The sequence below is a fragment of the Callithrix jacchus genome, chromosome 7 (assembly GCF_049354715.1).
Source record: "Callithrix jacchus isolate 240 chromosome 7, calJac240_pri, whole genome shotgun sequence".
Classification (NCBI taxonomy): Eukaryota; Metazoa; Chordata; class Mammalia; order Primates; family Cebidae; genus Callithrix; species Callithrix jacchus.
In genome coordinates this window covers 147497651-147514308 of record NC_133508.1, presented here as the reverse complement: position 1 = coordinate 147514308, position 16658 = coordinate 147497651, and the positions used below count along the sequence as shown (strand labels likewise).

The window sequence follows — 16658 nt, the reverse complement described above, 5'->3', positions numbered from 1 at the left end:
GGATGTGTCCTGCAATTTTAGCTCCCCTTTCCACATTTCTGTATTTGGTGGTTAAGAACTTTAACTCTAGCCAGAATGTTCAGGTTCAAATCCAGACTCCACCTACTTCCTGACTGACACTGGGCAAGTTACCTAACTTCTCTGTGCTTCTATTTCGTCTGTAGCTGCTTTATGTGGTGGTTACGATAAATGAGTTAAATAACTGCTTAGACCTGTACCTGGCCTGCAGTGAGTACTCAATATTCACGGATCGTCATTGCTTTAGTCTTGGCCTTGGTTCTCTCCTGGCACTCACGGGGTGATTCATTTGCAGCCCTTCTGGAATCTGCAGACATCCTGTTCAACAAGCATCCCCACTGCCAAGGGTCAGAGAATCCGACTTCAAGGGAACTTGTGGAGGGAAGTCCCTAAAACTTCACTGACTGCAGTTAAATGCATTAGCAGCAATTAATCTCTTTCCTATTCTCCCTCTTGTGGGAGGCCTTTAACCCCCAGTACCTTGTTGTTCTAATGCTGTTTGTCTGGCTCCTCCCAGTTCTCGCCACCCCCAGGGAAGAGTTCCTTCCCAAACTCTGCCTCTCTCTTCTCTCCCCACGCTGGATTCTGGACCCTGAACCCTGAACCCTGTTTTCCACCTGCATCTGATGTCACTGTCACTGATTCCTGTCTGCTGTTCCCTGAACAAACTTTAAAACCTTGGCCTCTTCACCTCACACAGAATCTATAAAACTAAAAAGAGAACAAAGAGATACCATGTTTACTTATCAAAAAAGCATAGACTAGAAAACAAAACAAAACAGAAAACAAACCCTTATGCAGGTGGCAAGGGTATGGTTAGTGAGATGGGCGACGCACACGGACATGTGCACACACACATTACTGGTGGCTTTAAGCACGGATAGAATCTGAAAGACATCTGATAATATATAATCAAAAGTTTCAAAAAGGTTCTTATTATTTGACTCAGTAATCAACTTTCTGGAAGTTGTTTTTCTAAACAGAGCTGCCAGAAAAATATGTATGCAAAAAGTTGCTCAGCACCACCTTGTGTATTGCCTAGAAAAGTCAGACGTTTTTACGACAACAATAGGGGAATGTTTATGTAATATTCACACCATGAAATACAGCCATTAAAAATTGTTCTTGGAGAAATGTTTAATGCTGCGGAAATATTTACAATATAAAGTCAGGTAAAAGAATGGATACAAAACACTATATGCAGGATGGTCCTACTTATGTGATATGCATGGGTAGAAAAGAAACACACCAACAAGTTTACAAATGATTATCTGTAGTGATGGAATTATGGGTTATATTTATTTTCTTTATATTTATTTGCATTTTAAAAATTATCTATAATACATACCCATAACTTTTAAAATTAAGGCAATAGAAATCAACAAAAATCTGTAAAAATCTGCAATTGCCTCCATAGTCCCCCCAACCCAGACTTCCCTGGGTCATAACCCCAGACTTATGGCCCACTGAATTGGTGTTGGGGCCCTGAGGGATTTTGAGGCTGCTGGACTCTCAAGAATGAATAAAATAAATCTCAAAAATCAAGCACCATGTAACTACATAGAATATTATGTATCTTCTGATAAGATGCAAATGCTGACATAGTTTTTGTTTGTTTGTTTTTTGCCCTGGCTAAAAACAAACGTGATCTCGGCTCACTGCAACCTCTGCCTCCCGGGTTCAAGCTTCTTCTGCCTCAGCCTCCTGAGTAGCTGAGACTACAGGTGCATGCCACCATGCCTGGCTAATTTTTGTATTTTTTAGTAGAAATGGAGTTTCACCATATTGGCCAGGCCGGTCTCAAACTCCTGACCTTGTGATCCATCCTCCTCGGCCTCCCAAAGTACTGGGATTACAGATGTGAGCCACTGCACCGGGCAGACATAGTTTTAAAGATAGTATCTTGCATTGGGCAGGCCTCATGAGGGTCCTGCTTAATGCAGACCTACCTACCTAAGCAGCCAATAGGTGGCAATCCTCGCCCTCCACCCAGCCCAGGCAAACCAGTTCATTAGTTCCTTTATGCTCCATGCTAGTCCTACGTGCAACACACCCTTCACTCTACAACCCTCCCCTATTTCCAGGTCATCTGGTATATTGTCGCTGGTAGGAAGTCGGCCCTGATAACAGTTAAGCATCAGTCCCTCCACCCACTCAATACCAGGAAAAATCTCAGTGAGGTTTCATTGTCTACGCAGAACAGAGCTTGGGAAATAAAGGAGTGAGTCATCCTATGGCCTGGGCTTTTTTCACATTGAGGCCCTAACATTGCCTTTGAGCCTCTGGGATCTTCCCCACCTCCGAACACAGCTTCCTCCCCTCCTAGCCTGTTCCCCACAGGGCTCCTTAACTGGCCCTTCCAGAATCCCAGCTCTGTAAGGATGGTGCACTCCTGTTTCTCTGAAGAACTGCTTTTCTCTGCTTCTGGATTTCAGGTCACTTTGATGTCAGCCTCCCTAGGCCAGAACAATCTTCACAGATAATAAACTTGGGAGAGAATACCCGCAGCTCCAAAAAGGTCCTTGGCCAGGGCAATTTCCCAAACCATACCTTGTGCCTAGGCCCTTCTAGAAACAAGCTGTTCAGCTCTGGTTTCTCAGCTGCTCCCAGCAGCCAGCTCCCTCCCTCCGCCCCCTCAGTCACCCAGCATTGTGTTTATAGCACCATACAGCTGTTTCCCTCTGTCCTTGTCTATACGACTCCAGTGGATTTTAGCCAAACCCCTTCCATTGAAGGCCCTTCCCTGGCTGGCTCCAATTTCCCTCTCTTGCCCTCATCTTCACCTCCCAGCCCTCCACTCCATGCACCTTTCACTCCAGTCCGGTCACATCAAAGCACCAGTCTTCTCTGAGCACACCTTGTACCTTCCACCTCTACCGCTTTTTTCATGCTCTTTCCTTTCCCCAAAACGCTTATCTCCCATTTCCACTGTTGTTCTGCCTCTCTGTGGAAAGTCTGTTCATTTCACAATCACCCTGTTCTTTTGTCTGCCATAGAACTTGTCAGTCTGACAGTCAGATGTGTGTTTAATTGCCTTTCCTACCACGAGTGAATGCTAGGTCTTAAATAGCTCTGAATTCCCCAGCGCTATTGCAGTATCCCTTTAACTAATTTGTTTTTCTATGAATTTTCCCCACCTCCGCCTATGGACTGGAAGGTCCTGGAGGTAGTTGTTGATACTTCGTGTCCTCCCACTGCATCTGGGACACGCCTTTACCCACAATTCACTTAAGACAAGGCTGACCAAGGATGTCAGACAGATCCTGAGCTCTCCCCTTTACTCAGGAAGATGCCCGGATCACTGAGAAACAGTGATTGACTTTTCGCTCAAAATGATACGGTTAAAAAGGGCTGTGAATGAAAACACGTGCGCTCTGGCTTGGCCTCTGATGCCAACTTGCTTATTAATGTGAAGATCACTTTTCTGCACTTCAGTTCACTCACCTTCAAAATGGAAATAGCAATACATACCTTACCTACTTCATCAGGTAACTGTCCCTAAATGTGATCATAAAGAGGAACAGGCACAGGAGCTGACAACAGAGGCAGAAGGTCACTGGCATCAGGATGATGCATACACCGTAACGGATCTGTGCTTCCAGAGGCCAGGTGAGGGCTAGTAGATCCCTCTCTCAGTTTAGCAGTGAGAATGGGGAACGTCCACCCAGTAAGCTAGGGAACAAATCAGAAGCAGTGCAGAAGTTTGCAGAGGTAGTAGTGGAAAAAGGAACAAGCCCAAACACTTTCCCTGTATGTGACCTAAGTTAGTGGTTCCTTTGACAAGTGCTGCTGTGACCGAGTTCATGCATTTGCCCATGCTTTCTCTCTCTGGCTACGTATGTGGGAGTAATAGAAAGAAGGATCACGGGTTTATCTGTTTACTAGGCCATACAACTTCTTTTTTTTTTTTTGAGACAGAGTCTCACTGTGTGGCTCAGGCTGGAGTGCAGTAGCACAATCTAGGCTCACTGCAACCTCCATTTCCTGGTTTAAGTGATTCTCATGCCTCAGCCTCCCAAGCAGCTGGGATTACAGGCGCAGGCTACCATACGTGGCTAATTTTTTTTCTCTTTTTTTGAGACAGAGTCTCCCTCTGTCACCCAGGCTGGAGCACAGTACCTCCCAGGTTCAAGTGATTCTACTGCCTCAGCCTCCCAAGTAGCTGGAATTACAAGCACCCGCAACCATGCCCAGCTAATTTTTTTTTTTTTTTTAATGGAGTCTTGCTCTGTCACCAGGCTGGAGTGCAGTGGTGTGATCTCGGCTCAGTGCAACCTCCACCTCCCAGGTTCAAGTGATACTCCTGCCTCAGCCTCCTGAGTAGCTGGGACTACAGGCGCATGCCACTACACCCAGCTAATATTTTTTTGTATTTTAGTAGAGACGGGATTTCACCATGTCAGCCAGGATGGTCTCGATGTCCTGACCTCATGATCCATCTGCCTCAGCCTCCCAAAGTGCTGGGATTACAGGCGTGAGCTGCCGCGCCCGGCTAATTTTTGTATTTTTTTAAGTAGAGAAGGGGTTTCACTATGTTGGCCAAACTGGTCTTGAACTCCTGACCACAGGTGATCTGCCCATTTCAGTCGCACAAAATGTTTCATTATAGACATGAGCCATCACACCCGGCTTAATCTTTGTTGTTGTTTTTTTTTAGTAGAGACAGGGTTTCATCATGTTGGCCAGGCTGATCTGGAACTTCTGACCTCAGGTGATCCGCCCACGTCAGCCTCCAAAGTGCTGGGAGTACAGGCATGAGACACCATGCCCGGCCTAATTTTTGTATTTTTAGTAGAGACGGGTTTCTCCATGTTGACTAGGCTGATCTGGAACTTCTGACCTCAGGTGATCCGCCCATGTCAGCCTCCAAAGTGCTGGGAGTACAGGCATGAGCCTGGTCGACTTTGAACAAGTTACTTAACTCTCAAGTCCCAGTTACTGAGTCTGTAAATTGGAGATGATAGCAATTATTGTGAGAGAATTAACTGGTATGAGCCACTTACATTGTTCAGCAATTGTTGTAATAACTAAAACATAATAATTATTAATAGTTCCTGACAGCTCCTTGCTTTGATCAGTGTGGCCTTCAGCATAGCTCTGGCCTCTGTGAGTTACCAGTATTGTGAATAGGGCTAGCAGTGGGGTATAATTACTGAAACCTTATAGCCAAGATTCCAAGATAGTCACAATTTCAAAGAGACTCTCTTGTTTTCCCTGAAGTCAATAAGCACTTGCCAATCAGATTGGGAAAACATGGTCAGCATGGAAAGCACCTCAGCAGCTGCCTATTTCTCCATCAGCCCCTACAGTCACTGAAAGGTGGTGCAAAGAAGGAAGATAATTAGCGATGGCTCAGGGTACCTGATAGGCGGGGAGACCTAGATTCTACTCCTGACCTTCCCAGTCCAACTGGCCACTGCTACACAAGTCCAGCTCTAAAAGGAAAGAGTAAATGATACCCTTCGAGCTCAGTAGTTCTCCACCTTGGCTGTACACTAAAACCAGCTGGGGACGTTTTTGAATCCTGGTACCGGGACTGCACTCCAGACCAATTAAATCAGTTTTGTTTTTTGTTTTGTTTTGAGACGGAGTCTCGCTCTGTTGCCAGGCTGGAGTACAGTGGTGTGATCTTGGCTCACTGCATTCTCCGTCTCCCGGGTTCAAATGATTCTCCCGCCTCGGCCTCCAAAGTAACTGGGACTAAGGCACACGCCACCATGCCCAGCTAATTTTTGTATTTTTAGTAGAGACGGGGTTTCACCAGGTTGGCCAGGATGGTCTCGATCTCTTGACCTTGTGATCCACCTCCCCTTCAGCCTCCCAGGGTGCTGGGATTACAGGTATGAGCCACTGCACCCGGCCTAAATCAGTATTTTTTTTTAAAAAAACTCTCCAGATAAACACCACTGTACACTAAAAATTGAGAACTGCGTCAGGCAAGGGTTTTTCAAACTTGCCAGATGTGATAACTAGCTGTATTAGCTTAAAATCATTTCTCTGGCTCTGGAGTCTGATTCTAACATACCCTTTGAAAACACACACACTATTTTAACATCTTGGAAAGTAGGGCAATCTTCTCGCCAGTGGCCCCTAAGACTTAAGGAAACACAGAAACAAGCAATGCAGGTGATTCTTAGAGTTCGGGAAGTTTAGGGGGAAACAGTTCCCTAGGGCAGCGCTTCCCAATCTTTAGTGCCTTAGAGTCACCTGAGATCGTTAAAATGCAGATTCGGAATCAGAAGTTCTGGGTTAAAGCCTGAGATTCCGCACGTCTAATGAGCTTTCCAGGTGATCTGATGTTGCTGGCCCTTTTGCCACATTTTGGGCAGCAAAATTCTAAAATAGCTCCACCTGAGGAGGCTCTACCAGCAAGACTCATTTAAGTAAACTGAAATAACTGGCATAGAGAAGCACAACCAGTGGAATCCTAAATGTCTGTGAGGCAGTCGCTAGACCGCACCCTCATTTCTCCCCTAGGAAAGGGCTGCTGGGATGCGAGCCAGAGGGAGAGCTGTCCAACCTTTGAGAAGCCAGAGTCTGGAGTCCAATATCCCGAAGAAGCAGAATTTGTTGTGTGAGCACAAACCCCACACTGAACACCAGCGAAGTTCACTTATGAAGTGAAGTTGGGCTCAGCTGGCTTTAGTGGGCCCAAGGGAAGCAACCCCACTCTCTTTACCATACATCCTTTGCCTACATTTATTCATTCACCAAACATTTTGATCCACAGATAAACTACAAGTTCTGACAGGTTTAAAGATGAGTCAGATTTGATCCCTTGAGCTCCAGGGGGCAGAAATACAGCAAGGGAAGAGATTTGTAGAACAGCATACACTGTGAAGTGCTAAGTGCTAATAGCAGAAGTACAAAAGAGAGGGGCCCGATACAAAGAAACAATGTGAATAGCTTCCTGCAGCAGCAGCCACTGGGGGAGCTGAGTGAAACATTCCTTATTTTCCCAAGGAAGGGCACCACCCAAGACAAAAACTCCTTGACAAGACCAGCCTATGGTAAACGAGTCTGCTTTGATACCCTGGAGCCCTTGAAACCAAGACCTTATAATCTGGAGGCTCAACATAGGGAATGCTTCTTACATATGTGCCCATAATCTCTAGCTCTATGATGGAAATAAATCCAAGGAAGCAATAGAATGTTAGGGGATGAGCCTCTCAAAGGATGGAAGTGGTTGTGTATCCTATCCTTCTGTGTCAGAACCCAGCAGATCATTTCCCTAGTTATAGAAACATTTGAGTCTTTACTCTTGCCGTATTGACAAAGCTCTTAATTGGCTTGACCAATCACATTGCTAGATATAAAGGCTACAATCCCTAGACTAAGAAGTAGGTCTCCAGTCAGGTTAGGGAGTCTCAGCCAATGTACACAGGGTACAACACCCTACAGCCTGCTCTCTCTCCTGGCCTCGTACAGAACAGCTTTTAGGGGAATCAAGTTGGGATACTCAACCTCAACTTTTTTCCTTCTCTTCCATCTCTCATACAGGAAACCTTACGAAAGAGCCTTAGGGGCTTGAGAAAGCTGAGAAGACGGCAGACATGGGAAGTGGAGCCAGTGCTGAGGACAAAGAACTGGCCAAGAGGTCTAAGGAGCTAGAAAAGAAGCTGCAGGAGGATGCTGACAAGGAAGCCAAGACTGTCAAGCTGCTACTGCTGGGTGAGTGAGATGGAAAGATGAGCCAGAGAAGGCAGGGTCCTTCCTGCTTACCTGAGGGTCGGTGGGTTCTACTTCACCCCATGGGAAGGAGGGGTGGCAGGTCATTTTTCCCCTCCTCTACACAGTCTCAGGCTAGGGGATCAGGAGCTCTAGAGCTGAGTTAATATGGTACCTACATAGCCACCCCAACAGGATCCAGAACACCAGGGCTATTTCGGAGTTTTTCTACTCTTGAGCCAGGAATAGTGCAAGGGCCAGGATGGACCCGCCCATCGCCAAATCTAACCAAACAACACAACCTTTTGGCTTGGCAAATACCGAGCACCCTGGACTTGCAGACCTGCACCCAATCTGCAGTCAGAGAACTCTAAGCCAAGAAATCAGAAGAGAACAGAGTCTTCCCTCACCAACAGGCTCACAAGTCCCCCCATACAATCAGTGCCAACATCCCAGTGATAGTCCCACCCATTTTTGCTAAGTATAGTGGTTCCTTGTTTTCAGTAAAAATGTTGGAAGTAGGGAGCCCCGTGAGAAGGAATGATGTCTTTATGTACAGCACTCCCTTCCTGGCTCTCTATTCAATAGCTGCCTGCAAAGCCCCTGCCAGATGGAAGGTTCATCAACTTGATGAGCTCCTAAGCAGATCACTGGTCTGTGCTGAGAAAATAAAATCACCGGGAAATTGATCATGACTGTAAATAAAACCAATACAAGAACTTTTAAGACACCTGGCTTAGGAAAACAAACCATTGGTACTACAGAATTCGGGTAGCTGGGGCAGATGGGAGTCTATGTAGCAGAAGATTGGGTGCCTGCGCTGGGTTTCCAAGCCCCCATAAGGGACCTAGGTGCTGACGCACTAGGCTAAGGTGGGTTCTTTTCCCTCAGCTGATCTGCGGCAGTCATGAGGACACACTAAAGGAGCACATCTCCGTAAGCTGGACCCAGACTCTAAGGAGCCCAGGAGGTTACGCAGGGGGAAACAGAGATGGTGGGGCCACTGAGAGATCTTTTAAGCCTAAGCAGATTTCTTCTAGGTTCAGGATAAGCCGCTTAGAGAGAACAAGCACAAGCGAAGTGGGAAGAGGTTGAGGCATTAGGGTAGCATAGACTCAGCATTGAATGTATAAATTTTTGATGGGGAAAACAGTGTGAATGAGGACATTAGGACATTTTAGTCAATAAAGGGAACCCATTAACCCTAAGAGTTCAAGACCAGCCTGAACAACATGGTGAAACCCTGTCTCTACTAAAATAAAAATTTTAAAAAACGTAGCCGGTCATGATGTTGCCTGCCTGGAGTCCCAACTACTCAGGAGACTGAGCTGGGAGGATCACTTGAGCCTAGGAAGTCGCGGCTGCAGTAGGCCGAGATTGTGCCACTATACTCCAGCCTGGGCTACAAGTGTGAGACCCTGTCTCAAAAAAAAGGGAACCAGCAAGGTGGTGAAAATATAGTATTTTGGCGAAATGATCCAGCTTTCTCCAATCCTACCCCAAGATCACTCTCCTGAGTCAAAAATAGGCAGAGAGGAGAAATGTTAAAGGACTCCCCCAAATCTGTTAGTGGTTTCCAACAGGGAGATTTTGACTCCCAGCGGTCATTTGGAAATGTCTGGAGACACTTTGGGTTGTCATAACTAGGGAAGTGGGGTGCTATTGACCTCTAATGGGTAGAGGCCAAGAACGCTGCTAAACATCTTACCATGCATGAGGCAGCCCAAACCGTAAATAGTTAAGAAACTCTGCTCTAAATCCAAGTTGAATGGCCTGAACTCAAGCCTGCCAGAAACTGAGAGCAACAGTCATCCCTATGTTCTCCCCTGATGAGACCCTGGAGCAAGCAGTGGCTCTGAGTTCTCCCAGGCCATCTCCTGGAAGGCTGGGGAGAACTGGTGGAAATCGAAAGCATAAGCATTTTTCCTTCCAGGTGCTGGGGAGTCAGGAAAGAGCACCATCGTCAAACAGATGAAGTGAGTAGAAACAAAGCCCCAAAGGACTGGGATAGGGTGAAGGTCAGCAGAGCCAGTGGAGGTACTCAAAGTGAAAGGCTCTTTAGACTCAAGGAGCCCAGGTATAAAGGATCTGATTCCAATGCCCCTCACCCTCCACTTTGAGAAAGCAGTGGCAACAGATAGGATTCTTATGACCCTTTAAATACCCCAGATTCCTAATCCCTTAGGTCTGGCTACTCAAGTCCATCTAAAGACAGTGTCTGCCCTTGCAGGATCATTCACCAGGATGGCTATTCACCCGAAGAATGCCTGGAGTTCAAGGCTATCATCTATGGGAATGTGCTGCAGTCCATCCTGGCTATCATCCGGGCCATGTCCACACTGGGCATCGACTATGTTGAAGCAAGCTGTGTGGTATGTCATTAATATTATGTGGTTAAGGGTGGAAGCAGAAAGGCTAGTGAGAAGAAACATACCAGAGGCCAACGAACTTTGTGGAAAGATGGGTAAGAAAAATAGTTTTTTGTAACTATAATCCCATCTGCTGAGCTTCAAATGTCTTAATTCAGTCCTGGAGAAGTAAGCAACCCCCACCCTCATTTTTCGGGACAGGGTCTTGCTCTCTCGCCTAGGCTGGAGTGCAGTGGTGTGATCATGGCTCACTGCAGCCTCACTCTCCCAGGCTTGTGATTCTCCCACCTCAGCCTCACCACAGGTGTGCACCACCACAGTCCAGCTATTTTTTTTTTTTTTTTTTTCAATTTTTTGTAGAGAAGGAGTCTTGCCATCTTATCTAGACTGGTGTCAAACTCCTGGCCTTAAGCAATCTTCCTGCCTCAGACTTCCAAACTGCTGGGATTATAGATGTGAGCCACTGTGCCTGGCTTCAAACCCTACCTTTGTAACAAATATTTATAAAAGAAAGCTACTCACAGCTTCATCTGCTTTTTTACTTTATTTTACCATTTAAATTGCTCCCCTTGGATTCCTGGCTATGTAACTTTTGTAAGTGAAATCCCTACTTCTAGTACTGGCCTTTTTCTAGCTTTAAATCGCTGAAGAACAAAGGTGTTGGGTCCCTGGCTTCTATCTTGTGTGTTTCATGGTCAATCTGACCTTTGTATTTCCAGTCTCTCTGCAGCAGAGGACCCATGTTTTGTGGCAGTTAGCTTTCAGACTAAGGATGAAAGTCAGAAACTCCAGAGAGGAAACACCTGGGGCCACTGCTCTCCTTTAGACGAACCCCAGGGCTGGATATAGTGCCACCCTCTGCATTGGGGAGCATATTCAAAGTTAATCAGTACGTTTCTCTTTTTCTTTTCTTTTTTTTTTTTTAAGACAGAGTCTCGCTCTGCCGCCAGGCTGGAGTGTGGTGGCATCATCTCGGCTGACTGTAACCTCCGCCTCCTGGGTTCAAGTGATTCTCCTGCCTCAGCCTCTTGAGTAGTTGGGATTACAGGCACCTGCCACTACGCCCAGCTAATTTTTGTATTTCTGGTAGAGATGGGGTTTCACCATGTTGGCCAGATGGTCTTGATCTCCTGACCTCGTGATCCACCCGCACTGGCCTCCCAAAGTGCTGGGATTATAGGCGTGAGCCACTGCGCCTGGCCTCAGTATGTTTTCTTACAAAGAATCTTCACTGGAGACTGCTTCTATCTTAGATCTTCGTGGCAATGTAAAAATGCTTTCCATTCAGCAGTATTCCCAGAAGCCTCCTGGAAAGCTATGACTCCTGTGAAGTTCCTAACCAGGTTTCTGCATTACAGGATGATGGGCGACAGCTCAACAACCTGGCTGACTCCATTGAGGAGGGAACCATGCCTCCCGAGCTGGTGGAGGTCATTAAGAGGTTGTGGAAGGATGGTGGGGTGCAAGCCTGCTTCGAGAGAGCTGCAGAATACCAGCTCAATGACTCTGCATCTTAGTAAGACTCTGATTGGGGAGAGGGTGGGTTGATGCTTAAGCAGTCTTTTAGCGAATCTTCTCTCTGGTTGGGAAAAATCTTACCCAGCCTAAAATTTCAGTCACTGAAAGCTGGAGACCCAGACGGAATCAGCCTGTGGACCTGTTTTGTTAGGCTTCAGCAGTGTTTCACTGTTTTGAATTTAATGCTACAGGGAGATCTGCCACAGCTGTCATGATTTTCTATTGCTTTACATGGCTCACTACAGCCTACAAGCCTGAAGAAGCAAAATTCAAAAGAAGTGCTCTGCCTAGCAGCCCTCAGCCCTGTTCTCTTGAGAGGTGTATACTTAGCCTCTCCTTTCAGAACCCTAAGATGGCCCTGCAGTTCTGTCATACACTCTCCCAGGAGTAATGTAATTCATGAGGGAGGATTTTCTATCTGGTAATCTAGGATCTACTTAGGCTGCTAAGCAGAAATGCGTCTCCTACATCTAGAGTGTCTTGTCAGGATGCCAGGGCAGGGGACACAAACTACGAAGGCAAACCAAAGGAAGATGGTCAGGAATTAGAACCATCGTTGCCAAGCTGCTTCCAAAAAGATACGGGACATAATTTATCAATCCTATTTTAGACAGTATGGGATCATAGACAAGCATGGGCTCCGAAGTCAAACCTGAGTTTATTTAACCTAACCCTCTGTCTCCTAATCTCATAATAATCCCTTCACTTACTATTCCTGGAGCCCTCAAAGCCCAGTCACTGCTAGGCGTACTGCATATACCATCTCAAGGCCTTTTACCCATCTACAAAGTAAGACTTTAAGGTAGACAGTGCCTTTCTAATTAGCCTCATTTTACAGATGAAAAACTGAAGTTCAGAGAAGTTAACTTGCCCAAGGTCATATAGATAAATGGCAGAGACTGCATTTGCACTGGGCTGCTTGACTACACAGCTGAATATTGTTCATAGTACACCACAATGCCTCTTGACCCGAGGCAAGTATTTAACTCTTCCGAATTTCTCCATCTGTAAAATGGGGATCTGAAACTTGAAGGCTTAGGAGTTTGAATGACAATCTGAACATGAAAATGCCTGGCATACAGAAGGCACTTGTGTTACCTGTGCTTCCCTCCTCCTCTCCGTCATCTCAGTTCACGTCTGCCTTCCTCCTGCCTTTTTGTTTTTTTAAATAACTTTTTCTTTTTTATGGTAACTTTCAAACATATACAGAAGTAGAATAATATAATGAATCACCTACCTTCAACAGTTATCAACTCGTGGCCAATCTTATTTCATTTTACCTCCATTCCCTACTGGATTATTTTGAAGCAAATTCCAGGTATCGTTTCATCCTAAAAACGTCATTATAGATCTCTAAAATATAGACCCTTTCTTAAAAAAAAAAAAAAAAAGAAATATTCACACCTAAATATTTAACAATTCCTTAATAGCATCATATATCACCAAATTGTTTTCCCCAGTTATCTCAAATGTTTCCTCCCCAGTTTGATTCAGGATATAAACAAAGTCCAATGTAGTATTGGTTCCTGTCTCTAAAGTCTTTTTCAATTTACTGCCTCTTGATGGAACTTTTAACAACCACTGAAATCACTAAATCTCATCCAAAGATCTACAAAAGCTTGCAGTCAGGAGAAACCCAAGAAAAACTTACCTAACTTGATCTAAATGCGCTGGAACCCCAGCCTCAAATGGGCTTGTCCATCCCCCATTTCCTCTAGTTAAGGACATATGAAGGTTTGAAGGGAAGAATCCTAAATTTAACAATATGTCTTCTAGTCCTGATTTCTATCACCAAATTAGCTGTGTGACTTTGGGTAAGATACCTTTTATGTTTCTTAGCCCTGGCTGTGGAAAATTTGTCATTGATGCTAATCACTTTTCTCTAGCTACCTGAACCAATTAGAACGAATTACAGACCCTGAGTACCTCCCTAGTGAGCAAGATGTGCTCCGATCCAGAGTCAAAACCACGGGCATCATTGAGACCAAGTTTTCTGTCAAAGACTTGAATTTCAGGTAAGTGCATGGTTCCATGTGTATCTCAGATACACATGTGGAATCCCGAAAAGGGGCACGGGCATGCTTCTTGGCCTTTGCCGAAGCCTAATCTAAATTACTGTTCTGCTTCTCCCCCTTTTTCCTCTCCCACTTCACGGGGTAAACATCAAAGGCATTTGGGTCATATGTTGGGCATACCTATGAAAATAGCTGCTTCTTCCCTCAGGATGTTTGATGTGGGAGGGCAGAGATCAGAGAGAAAGAAGTGGATCCACTGCTTCGAGGGAGTCACCTGCATAATTTTCTGTGCAGCCCTCAGTGCCTATGATATGGTGCTGGTGGAAGATGACGAAGTGGTGAGTGGCCTTTGCACCAAGCAGTTTTGGTAGAACAAGATCTCCCCATGACCCTTTCTCTTAGCCTTGTGTCCAACACTCTACTGCCCCAACTTGGGTAATTTCAGTGTAGCAGTCCTCTAGCAGACCAATCAATGTCTCTTGCAAATAATTCTAGAAAAATGTCTTCTGCAGGTTCTAGATTAGCATTTTAGAGCTCCAAATTTACTGAAGGGAGCTTGGTCTCAAATTAGACATCCAAGTATCACTTGGACATCACAAACCTCGGAAGAGGAATTGAGTGTAAAGAGATGAGGGACCATCAACTAGGTAAAACAAAGGAGTTACACTTAGTACTCTCCCAAGTTGCCTAAGGAAGGAGATGCAAATGACAGAACAGAGAAAATAACATATTATGTGAATCTTCATTGCAACATAATAGTAGGGTTGAACTAGTAACCCCACTTAGGAGGCTAAAAAGGTACTGTCAATAGGAGTAAGGAGAGACAGACTGGCAGACCAGCTTTCTCATGTCACTTAAATTGGCAGCTGGAAGACTACCCAAGAGTGGTTCTCTTTAGCCTGTAAAATTCTGTCGGACAGGAGTTCTATAGGACAAGTGTTAGAGCCCAGCCATGTACCTTCTCTGAATTTGAGAAAGGTTGTCAGAGGTGTGAAAAACATTAATTTCACCTAAGCATCTGCTTACAAATGGAGGTCCACAGATTGCTGATGAAAGAGATACTCTCCTTTGCCGGGCAGCTTGTTCTCTTCCCTTCCCCTTGGTAGTTTTTACTTCACATTAGAACACTCTGAATATCATCTAACCAAAATGTCTTAGAGCTATTCACCTTCCATCTTGAACCCTAAGATTAAAGTCTGAGACTTTCCATCTTTAACCCTAAAGTCTATGAGTCTATGAGGTTTATTAAAGTCTATGAGACCTTAATAAAACAAGCCCATGAGACCTTAAAGGGTTGTGCAGGAGTATTATGGGAAAAAAAGCCACAAATTAGACTGTTCTTGTTTTATTAGATGAACAGACTGAACTCAAGTCAGCTGATAGCATACTTCAAAACCCTAAAGACTTGCTCTCTGAAAGCAGCCTGTGCTGGGACACTGGGCAACCTCTGCAGATATACAGCACCATTCCTTGCTAAGTAGCAATCAGAAAAGGAAATGAGAGCAGAAATGCTTGCGGTATAGCACTGGAAAATTCTCTAACCCTCACCATGTGGCAGCAGGACCAAAGTAGCCCAAACCAAGATCTGGGACCCCATGAAAGACGCCTATCCAAATCATCCTGGAGCTGCATATGGGCACATGCTAACTTGGGCCTGTTTCACCCCATTATCAGCACCACTTATAAAATGTCAAGTTCTCAGTTGCACCCTGGCTGCTAAAGATCTGCATAACACGTATTGTACACCTATATGCCAGCCACTATCATGGACACTCTACATATATGATCTCATTTAGCTTTCATTATAACCCTGTAAGATAGGAAAACAGACTCAGAAAAGCTCAATAATTTTCTACAAGTCACACAGCTGTTAAAAAGAGAGGGAACTAGAATAATACATCTTTCTGGCTTTACTTTGGTACATGAAAGAGATAGCTGTTTCCTGTCTTACTTTTTACATTTGAAGCACTGGTCTCTCCAAGGGGAACAAGAGCAGGAAGTAGATAGATATTCTGTAAGCCAAATCTGATATTTTCAATGGTGTTTCCTCTTACTAGAATCGTATGCATGAGTCTTTGCATCTGTTCAACAGCATATGTAACCACAAGTTTTTTGCGGCTACTTCCATCGTCCTCTTTCTCAACAAGAAGGACCTCTTTGAGGAAAAAATCAAGAAAGTCCATCTCAGCATTTGTTTTCCAGAGTATGATGGTAAGTGTCAGCGGCCAGAAATAATACCTTTTAGTAGTGACTGGTAATTGTCTAATTTCTTAGGCCAAGGTGACATAAAGGAACTTAAGGGAGAACCTTGGGCACAGTTACAGAGTTTAAATTCAGATTCTCTGGAATAGAGCAGGCATTAGATGCAGGAGAGCCACTGACTTCAAATGATACCTACGAAAACACCAAAGGCAGAGAGACACCTCCCTTCAATTTATTTCAAGTGAGAAACACTGGAGTGCAACAGAAAAGGGAATCTTCCCTCCAAAATTAACCCCCAACTGCTGTTGTCTAACAGCATTTCAAGGATCAAGTCAATCACCTAAAGTGAGCGAGCAACTAACAAGGGTTCCTTTATCCTAATTCACTGTTTTTCTGGAAAACCAGGTAACAACTCCTATGATGATGCGGGGAATTACATCAAGAGCCAGTTCCTTGACCTCAATATGCGAAAAGATGTCAAAGAAATCTACAGTCACATGACCTGTGCTACAGATACACAGAATGTCAAATTTGTGTTTGATGCAGTTACAGATATCATTATCAAAGAAAACCTCAAGGACTGTGGCCTCTTCTAATCCTCACCATTCCTCAGGTATAAGTTCTATAAACAGGCTTGGAATCTGGGTGATTACAAACAGAAAATTATAGTCAATAGACCATGACACGAACAATGAATCCATTCTTTGGAGATGGAGTATGCATGGCTGCAGCTGTGTTTTATATATTCTTTTCAATGTGGGATAGCTAGTGCAGCTTAAAGAGCACAGGCCAGTAGTTAGAAGACCCTCCCCCACTCCCAGGTTCCAGTACTGGTTTTCCAACTTAACATAACAATGTGAATACTTCA

At 44.8% G+C, this 16658-nt stretch overlaps 1 protein-coding gene across 1 annotated transcript; it reads left to right on the top strand.

Moving 5' to 3' along the window:
• The first annotated feature begins 7358 nt into the window (after positions 1-7358).
• GNAT2 (G protein subunit alpha transducin 2) lies at positions 7359-16658 on the top strand. Its single transcript, XM_035252412.3, has 8 exons — positions 7359-7689; positions 9620-9662; positions 9917-10058; positions 11414-11571; positions 13460-13588; positions 13797-13926; positions 15646-15799; positions 16196-16658. Exons 1-8 carry the CDS (start codon positions 7572-7574, stop codon positions 16384-16386), a joined length of 1065 nt encoding a protein of 354 aa, XP_035108303.1. The 5' UTR covers positions 7359-7571; the 3' UTR covers positions 16387-16658.

Bases quoted from the DNA above. Each gene is read 5' to 3' on its own strand.
- GNAT2 (XM_035252412.3), top strand. From the start codon at position 7,572: ATGGGAAGTGGAGCCAGTGCTGAGGACAAAGAACTGGCCAAGAGGTCT. The intron at 7,690-9,619 runs GTGAGTGAGATG...TTTTCCTTCCAG, and splicing joins TGTCAAGCTGCTACTGCTGG to GTGCTGGGGAGTCAGGAAAG. The intron at 13,589-13,796 runs GTAAGTGCATGG...TTCTTCCCTCAG, and splicing joins GTCAAAGACTTGAATTTCAG to GATGTTTGATGTGGGAGGGC.